At 46.8% G+C, this 8,688-nt stretch overlaps 2 protein-coding genes across 2 annotated transcripts; both read left to right on the forward strand.

Moving 5' to 3' along the window:
• The first annotated feature begins 564 nt into the window (after positions 1 to 564).
• Positions 565 to 2,061, forward strand: LOC123185632 (BAG family molecular chaperone regulator 1-like). The gene is made up of 2 exons (XM_044597484.1): positions 565 to 859; positions 1,832 to 2,061. Exons 1-2 carry the CDS (start codon positions 565 to 567, stop codon positions 2,059 to 2,061), a joined length of 525 nt encoding a protein of 174 aa, XP_044453419.1.
• Positions 2,062 to 6,264: 4,203 nt separating this feature from the next.
• Positions 6,265 to 8,191, forward strand: LOC123185633 (BAG family molecular chaperone regulator 3). The gene is made up of 2 exons (XM_044597485.1): positions 6,265 to 6,602; positions 7,416 to 8,191. The coding sequence occupies exons 1-2, from the start codon at positions 6,323 to 6,325 to the stop codon at positions 7,643 to 7,645; spliced, it is 510 nt and encodes a 169-aa protein (XP_044453420.1). The 5' UTR covers positions 6,265 to 6,322; the 3' UTR covers positions 7,646 to 8,191.
• The last annotated feature ends 497 nt before the right edge of the window (positions 8,192 to 8,688 follow it).

Consider the following 8,688-nt stretch of genomic DNA (forward strand, 5'->3'; position numbering starts at 1 on the left):
GACAAAGGGGTTGAATGTTGTATCTTTTGTTAAGAATTGTAGCAAGATGGGGCTTATTGATATCTTTGCCCCATCTTGAGGGGGAGTGTTGGTAGGACTCACTTGTAATTGTGGAACTGTAGAGGGTGAAAACTGTAAAAGCACCTGTATATACATCTTGCATCTGGGAATGAATCAGATAGAGTTCTCCAGAGAAATCTTCTCCTCCTCTCTCTCGTGACCTTCCTCTCACCCGAGCCTCACCCAGGATCTACAACATCACCTTTCCTTTTCCTTCTGTCGAGGAACACTTTCACAAGCTCTTGCCGCTTTGGACTGTGCCAAGTTGGCCTGTCGCAGTGTCCCCTTCGTTGACGCCTTTCACAAACAGCCGCACGCTTCCAAAGCTTGTCTTGTTGCTTTGCATGCCACCCCTTAATCTGCCTCCCTATAGTTAGCTCGCCTTCTATATATACACGGCAAAGCCCTGTTCCTCTACAGCCACTACCAGCTCAACTGCCTCAACACCAACTGCAAGGAACAACAACAGAGTCATCGGAGTGAGACTAGCTTCCATTTGCGACCATGATCAAACTGAGGTGCCCCAACCCTAGGAAGCTCTTCAGGAGGAGCTCCTCTAAGATTAGCAGGTCTAGTAGCAGCAGTAGCAGCAGCAACAACAGCAACAGCGACAACGGCAGCGATGCCTCTGGTGGTATCCGGGGCGGCGGCGGCAGCGGGGAGATCGAGTGGGAGGTGCGCCCGGGGGGCATGCTGGTGCAGAGGAGGGAGTGTAGGGGGGACGTCGAGGTCATCACCGTCAGGGTGGCCACCGGCTACTCCTGGCACGAGGTCTCCATTGGAGCTACCTGCACTTTTGGTGAGTACTTTCGTCTTTGCAAAGCTAATTAACAAAAGTTGATTTGATTTTTGTAGAGAATATATGAATGTGAGCAGTGTCTGATTGTTAGAATGTGTGTGTTCTTGGAAAGTGGTTCATTTGGTCATGATTCCTTTCGGGGCTTTAGGCACGATATAAAAGCTTGAGTGATCGTGGGTGTGCCATGCATGCACTCTGGCAAACTTCTTACATAATTCACTTGTGTTAGGCACGATATAAACAGCGAATTTTCAGACATGGTCAACAATGCTAGTTCAGTTGTTTCACTGTGCAACGTACCTAGTTCTAGTTGGCTAGTTCCATCTTGTAGTCTTACTGAACACTGAAACTAGTTAAGGAGCATCTTTACAAGAATAACTAGACAGGTCTAAACGTTTATTTTGACAACTAGGCACGTCCCTGTTCGCACAGCCAGATGCGCTGATTTTACTACTCCTACCGTTTCTCCGAGTTGAACCGTGTGAGCTCCTGAACCTTCGCATGGTGATGTGGAGATGTGCTTGTCCATGAGCAAGGTCTCCTCCTTGCTCCAGTAATAAAACAGCTGATGACAAGGATCAGTGCTGTGCCACGCCCTCCTTCCTCACAGCTGCACCCTCTCCTTACTAAATCATGGAGTTGTCCTTGTAATGGTTTGCCAAGAAAATGCACGGACATGTCTGAACAACGACCTGCAATGTGGCAGGCTTCCTGCCGTGCCAGCATGCACACGATGGTTCAGTGTTTTTTTAGTACAAAGCATAAGCTCATTGTGTTTTTCTATAGCTAAATAATGTGCACACGATGGTTCAGAGTAGGAACCCGAGTGGAAATTACCTCCACCTTGTTTGCTAGTACAAAGCAACCACTGAATATAAACTAAGTAGATTCGCAAAAAAAAAACAGAATATAAACTAAGTACACTTCGTTGGATCAAGGTCTAACACGTGTTATGAAAATTAATTTGTGCAGGTGAGCTGAAGGTGGTAGTGTCCATGGTGACGGGGCTGGAGCCGAGGGAGCAGAGGCTGCTGTTCAGGGGCAAGGAGAGGGAGGACAGCGACCACCTCCACATGGTTGGGGTGAGGGACAAGGACAAGGTGCTGCTCCTTGAAGACCCTGCCCTCCAGGACATCAAGCTCCGGGCCGCGCCCGCGGCCCAGGGCGTGCAAAGCCCGTATCAGACATTTATCAAGGTGTAGGCCGGCCCGCCTCACCCACCTCGCTAACAGTTAGGGTAAATCAAATCAATCATACCATCAGCCAGTCAGTCTCAAAAAAAGTAGTTAAAAGAAACTTATTTGGGAGCCTGATGCATGGCGTGGTTCGCTGCTATTGATCATCCGTGTACTACCAACTTTTAACTAGTTAATTGCATGATTGTGCAATTTGTAGCCGGTTGCAAGTTTTTTAAGTTCGTTCTTTTCTAGATAATGTAAGGGTTAGGCTCCCAGAGTTGCAAGTCTAAGTGTGGATGTCATGCATGTTAACAAGTTAGATCAGAGAGTGCAAGCTTAGATGGATGACATGTATCAATGTGTCATGACACGTGTTCACACTTAAGTTGTGGAGATTTGTCAACGGGGTCTTGGACATAATACACTTGAGTTGCTTGCGAAGCCAGAATGAATGGTTCATCGGACACCAGAGTAAAACAAATGCTTAGAGTTCACATTTGTGATGCCAAATTTATCAACTCTTACCCACTTGTCATGTACGGGGTTGTCAAACCAATCAGATATTATCACAATAGATACATAGTAATGGGGTGATGGAGCTCCTCAAGAAGCTGGCACAACTAACAGGCCTCGACAACGACATTGGCGACGACCCCATACTCCACCTCGGCGCTCAACTGGAAACAATGAGTTGAAGTTTTGATGACCAAGATATGAAATTATCTCAAAAAATACGCAAAACCCCTAGGTGGGGCGTTGCGTGTTAGGACAGAAATCCAAGGTTCCTTTCCTCAAAAAAAAATATCCAAGGTTCCTTCACCATACATGACAATCCTTTTGACGAGATTTAAGTGAGAAGAGAGGAGCTTGCATGAACAAGCAAGCTTGTTGAACAATGTTTTTTTTTGAAAAGGAGGATAACCCCCGGCCTCTACATCAGAATGATGCATGCAGCCATATATTATTAAAAATGCAAAATCTAGCAGCTAAACAAACTCGACTCGGAAATAAGATGAAAAACAAACTCTGAGGCCGAATACCTCGCGACAGTAACTTCCCCAGATATCCACTAACCCTATGTTACAAGACACAACAGAAATGAAAAATACATAACTACTAGGCTACGCCTTCAAGAAGGAATCGCCGCACGTGCGCCGATGATGGCGAGTCCACTACAAGGTAGAACTCCGGATTCTCATCCCCAAAGTCAAGCTTCAATCCGCCACCTTCAACAAGGACACGACGCAGGCACGCAACGACATAGCCCGATCTGAGATCTTGTGTTTCCACCGGAGTGCATAAAATCGTCGTTGAAGCCTCTTGTACCATCCGCCCTTATCCTTCGATCGACGCCTCGATAGCCAGATATCTCTGGAGAAGACAACGGAAGACAAAGATGTCCCATACCACCTGCCTCCCTCTACCGCCGCACCACCTTAGATCCAATAACAACAGGCTAAACATGAGCCCTCCACCAAAGCCACCGTGCATCATATGCCGATAGCAGGCATGACTTGATGTCTCCACATAAGACGACGTGCATAACATCCGCCGATAGCGCATCCACCGGTGGCTTCACCTTCCGGCGACAGGCACTGCCTGACAACTCCGAAAGAGTCATATGTGTCACCTGCCGAGCCGCATCGAACCCAATCTGTTGATGGAAGGGACGTCCCATACTGCCACTAGCCTCAGAAGGCTGTCACCACCTCGAGATCTAGACCCCGAGTCGCCCACACGACCCCGGAGTCTGCCGCCGTTGATGAAGAGGGGTCGAGTAATGGTCCTGTACTGCAACAGCGCCGGTGATACTATGATAAATTGTCGAGTTGTTTAATAGGTCACCGAAAGAAGCAGAAAGTTAGATCTCTTCTTACTTCCTTGCCAATTTCGACTAGCGAGGTGGGAATCTTGGCCTTTCAAATTAGCTTTCTATTATCTACTGAAATTTCTGAATGCAAGAGCGCACAATCCATAGAGTCGACTGTGAAAAACTCAGATGTGGTGAGATCCAGTGAAAGACATCTCATCCTTGTGCGAGGTTAATCAAATTCAATCTAAGGAGAAGATTCTGCCATGACAAAGCCAAAGGCCACACAAATCCCATCTCAAAGAAATATCCGGAGAGGATGAGCTGAGCACATGCGCCTGCATTCCAGATGCTCTTACCAATTTACCATGCAACTCAACGACCTTGAATCCTTGATAGCACCTACGACAGAGCTACCCATACAATCCAATCCAATCCAATCTGCGGCTAACCAACTGCGCTAATATTTTCTACGCTTCTTCTACAATCTCAGACGGATCGCTCTGCAACAAGGATCGACATACCTGCGTGGCGCGATATCCTCATCAGGTGGATCGAGCCACCAGCCAAGATTGCCGCCGCACACGACGGGCCGGGGAATCCGAATCGATGGCAGGCGCCGGCCGCGCGCATGTGGCTTCAGAGCCTCCGTGTCATGGAGACACAGGCTTAGCCCGAGAATAATGCAGTTTCTGAGGCACCAGGACAAACTGAAGATCATCGTTCTTAGGGTTATCCTGCACACGTTTGGTCGATCGTTCTCTAGACCACATGCATGTGGCTGGTGGAGTCGATCCTTGGAAGCTAGTACTACCAGTAATTATATCACGTAGGACAGAAACCGGAAAGATGCTAGTGCATGCGTGATGATGAGTTTGGCGATGTTCGATCTGCTCTTGAGGATCGATCGATGTCGCCTTCTACTTGTTTTGACGGAGTCGATGCTTGTTTGCTAGCTGTGGAGTTGATGCTTGTTTGCTAGCTGTGCAATTGGGACTTTGCATGCGTCGAGCTAGTTTGGTTCCTTCACCTGCAAAAAAAAAAAAAAAAAAAAAAAAAAAAAAAAAAAAAAACCTAGTTCGATTTCGTCCGGGGGATGTTTTTATTAAGGTTGGTAGTTTCTTCAGTTTCATACCTGAGCGACTGAGCCAGGGCGCCTGCATCTGGACTAGCCAAACCAAAGCACCTAATCCATGTGAGAATGTGAGATGTGCAATGCTGATGACTCATCACTAATGAATGTGCTTAAAGAACTAGAATTTCTCTCTTTGCTATTATGTTTTTTTAGGAGGTCAAGATGATATTTCCCTTCCTTTTCCCCCCTACTTCAGATCTGATTGTTATAAGCTCAGAATCTCAATTGCCTTGCCTAGATAAATTAATTTGCTTATTACATATTGTCTTTGTTTTGTTCAGTGCAAGCCAGCCGAGCTATACCTTTACACCTATAAATGATTGACACGCAAAGATCAGAACAGTATAAAAAACGATGAAACCTAAACAATTTCAGATGTTTGGACAATTCCAAGGTCCAAACCCTAATAATATATACTTGAAGCCCCACATGCTGCCTTAACCACCGCTAGACGCCCCAAAACATGAGAATCCAACCAAATACAAACCCTGGCCGGCTATAGCCTATAGGTAGCAACTGGGTTAATAATTTCAGATGTTTACACGTACAGTCTCGTCTCAATCATCACGCCATGAATCGAACCCTTTTTGCCCTTGTGCTGTGCTGTGCTGTGCGTGCTCATCAGCCGCGAGACACAAGCCGGAAAAACTTGCGACCAACCGCCATTACATTAATCCCGCTAGGTTTGTGTCCTAACCGACCACCCTAATCGTCGCGCGCATCATGCGTTTAATTTTCATTGGCCAACCCCCTAGTGTTCCATAATTCCATTGCGCGCGCACTGCAGTAGTATTATTCTGTAGTACTATCCATGCATATGCATCATTGCATGCATGGCCACTTTGCAACTCCCAAAACATTTCACTCACTTTAGGTTACAAAGCAGTGGTGGTCTGACCCAAGTGCCAAACCCGGTTGACCACTTCGGCGTGAACACGCACATTCAGTGGATCATCCTAGTTGGGACAGAAATATGGAGAACTGGAGATTGGGTTACTGGGAAAGAAAAGAAAGTCAAAGTAGAGCTACTTGTTCGGACTAAAAATAATCTCTGTTCACCTTTGCTTTTTCTTCTGTCGAGGAACACTTCCACTTCACAAGCTCTCGCCGCTTTGGACTGTGCCAAATTCGCCTGTCGCAGTGTCCCCTTCGTTGCGCCTTTGACAAACAGCCGCACGCTTCCAAAGCTTGTCTTGTCGCATTGCATGCCACACCCCATTGCCTCCCTGGCTAGCTCGCCTCCTATATATACACAGCAAGGCCCTGTTCCTAGAGCCACCACCAGCTCAACTGCCTCAACACCAACTGCAAGGAAAAACAGCAGAGTCATCCAAGCGACCATGATGAAGCTGAGGTGCCCCAACCCCAAGAGGCTCTTCAGGAAGAGCTCCTCCAAGATCAGCCGGTCTAGCAGCAGCTGCAGCAGCAGCAGTGACAACGGCAGCGACGCCAGTGGCATCCGTGGTGGCGGCGGCAGCGGGGAGATCGAGTGGGAGTTGCGGCCAGGGGGCATGCTAGTGCAGAGGAGGGACGGGAGGGGGGACGTCGAGGTCATCACCGTCAGGGTGGCCACCGGCTACTCCTGGCACGAGGTCTCCATTGGAGCTACCTGCACCTTTGGTGAGTACTTTCGTCTTTGCAAAGCTGATTTGATTTTTTTTAGAGAATGTATATGAAGTTATGAACATGACTAGTGTGTGACTCGTAGAATGTATGTGTTCTTGGAAAGTGGTTCATTTGGTGTGAGTACTAAAGTAGCAAGCACCTCTTTATGTTGCCAAAGTTGAATGAATATCCCCCAAGCTCATTTCAAAAACAATTATTCATCATTTCAAAAAAAAATTCCCCCGAGCACTCATCTTTTCACAGAAAGTGTAGTAAGCACATGCTGGTGCACATCTTTATGGTGCTGATTTGATCTTGCAAACATGTAGTAGTACATGTAGATTCACAGCAACTATGGTGCCTAGTTGGCTAGTTCCATCTTGTGTATATATATAGTCTTACTGAATACTGAGCTCCTGAACCTTCGCAAGGTGATGTGGAGATATGCATGTCCATGAGCAAGGTCACCTCCTTGCTTCAGTAATAAACAACTGATGACAAGGATCAGTGCTGTGCCACCCCCTCCTTCCTCCTTACTAAGTCATGGAGTTGTCCTTGTAATTGTTTATCAAGAAAATGCACGGACTTGCAATAATGTGGGAGGTTTCCTGTCTTGCCAGCGTGCACACAATGGTTCAGAGTTTTTTTAGTACAAAGCATAAGCTCATTGTGTTTTTCTATCACTATAAATAATGTACACACGATGGTTCAGAGTAGGAACATGAGTGGAAATTACCTCCACCTTGTTTGCTTGTACACCGAATATAAACTAAGTACATTTCTGCGGATCAAGGTCTAACATGTGTTTTGCAAAATTAATCTGTGCAGATGAGCTGAAGGTGGTAGTCTCCATGGTGACGGGGCTGGAGCCAAGGGAGCAGAGGCTGCTGTTCAGGGGCAAGGAGAGGGAGGACAGCGACCACCTCCACATGGTTGGGGTGAGGGACAAGGACAAGGTGCTGCTCCTCGAGGACCCTGCCCTCAAGGACATCAAGCTCCGTGCCACACTCGCAGGCCAGGCCATGCAGAGCCCGTATCATACTTTTATCAAGGTGTAGGCCGGCCCGCCTCGCCCACCTCGCTAACAGTTAGGGTAAATCAAATCAATCATACCATCAGCCAGTCAGTCTCAGAAAAAGTTGTTAAAAGGAACTTATTTGAGAGCTGATGCATGGTGTGGTTCGCTGCTGTTGATCATCAGAACTTGACTACCACTCCATGGAATGGAAGGGCAAAGAACCTCCTCGTGTGAGAGTTAGGGTACTACCAACTTTTAACTAGTTAACTGCATGATTGTGCAATTTGTAGCCGGTTGCAAGTTTTTAAGTTCTTTCTTTTTTTAGATAATGTAAGGGTTAGGCTCCCAGAGTTGCAAGTCTAAGTGTTGATGTCATGCATGTTAACAAGTTAGATCGGAGAGTGCAAACTTAGATGGATGAGATGTATCAATGTGTCATGAGACGTGCTCACACTTAAGTTGTGGATGAGATTTGTCAACGGGATCTTGGGCATAATACACTTGAGTTGCTTGCGAAGCCAGAATGAATGGTTCATTGGACACCAGAGTAAAATAAATGCTTAGAGTTCACATTTGTGATGCCAAATTTATCAACTCTTACCCATGTGTCATGTACACGGTTGTTAAACCAATCACATCTTATCACAATAGATACTTTGTGATGGGTGATGGAGCTCCTGAAGAAGTTGGCACAACTAAGAGGTCTCGGCAACGACATGGGTGACGACCCGATACTTCGCCTCGGCGCTCAACCTAGAACCAACAAGTTAAAGTTTTGACGACCAAGATATGAAATTAATCTCAAGAAATACGCAAAATCCCGAGGTGGGGCGTCGAGTGCCAGGGTGATCGGCCCAGCCTGCATTTGAATAAGCTAGGAGTGTAGAGAGAGGAAAAGGGTATATGTGGGGGCTGAAATCCGAGGTTCCCTCGAGATACAGGACGATCCTTTTGATGAGATTAAAGTGGGAAGAGAGGAGCTTGCATGATCAAGCTCATTGAACAATGTATGAGAGATCGGGACGAGCAATGGTCATGTACTGTGTTAGAAGGGAGAGAGGGATTTGGTGGAATAGTTCGTTG

Source organism: Triticum aestivum, chromosome 2A, assembly GCF_018294505.1.
Source record: "Triticum aestivum cultivar Chinese Spring chromosome 2A, IWGSC CS RefSeq v2.1, whole genome shotgun sequence".
NCBI classification, from domain to species: Eukaryota; Viridiplantae; Streptophyta; class Magnoliopsida; order Poales; family Poaceae; genus Triticum; species Triticum aestivum.

Excerpts from the sequence above, each read along its gene's own strand:
- LOC123185632 (XM_044597484.1), top strand. The coding sequence starts at position 565 with ATGATCAAACTGAGGTGCCCCAACCCTAGGAAGCTCTTCAGGAGGAGC. Across the intron at positions 860-1,831 it reads TGGAGCTACCTGCACTTTTG|GTGAGCTGAAGGTGGTAGTG; the intron begins GTGAGTACTTTC and ends TAATTTGTGCAG.
- LOC123185633 (XM_044597485.1), top strand. The coding sequence starts at position 6,323 with ATGATGAAGCTGAGGTGCCCCAACCCCAAGAGGCTCTTCAGGAAGAGC. Across the intron at positions 6,603-7,415 it reads TGGAGCTACCTGCACCTTTG|ATGAGCTGAAGGTGGTAGTC; the intron begins GTGAGTACTTTC and ends TAATCTGTGCAG.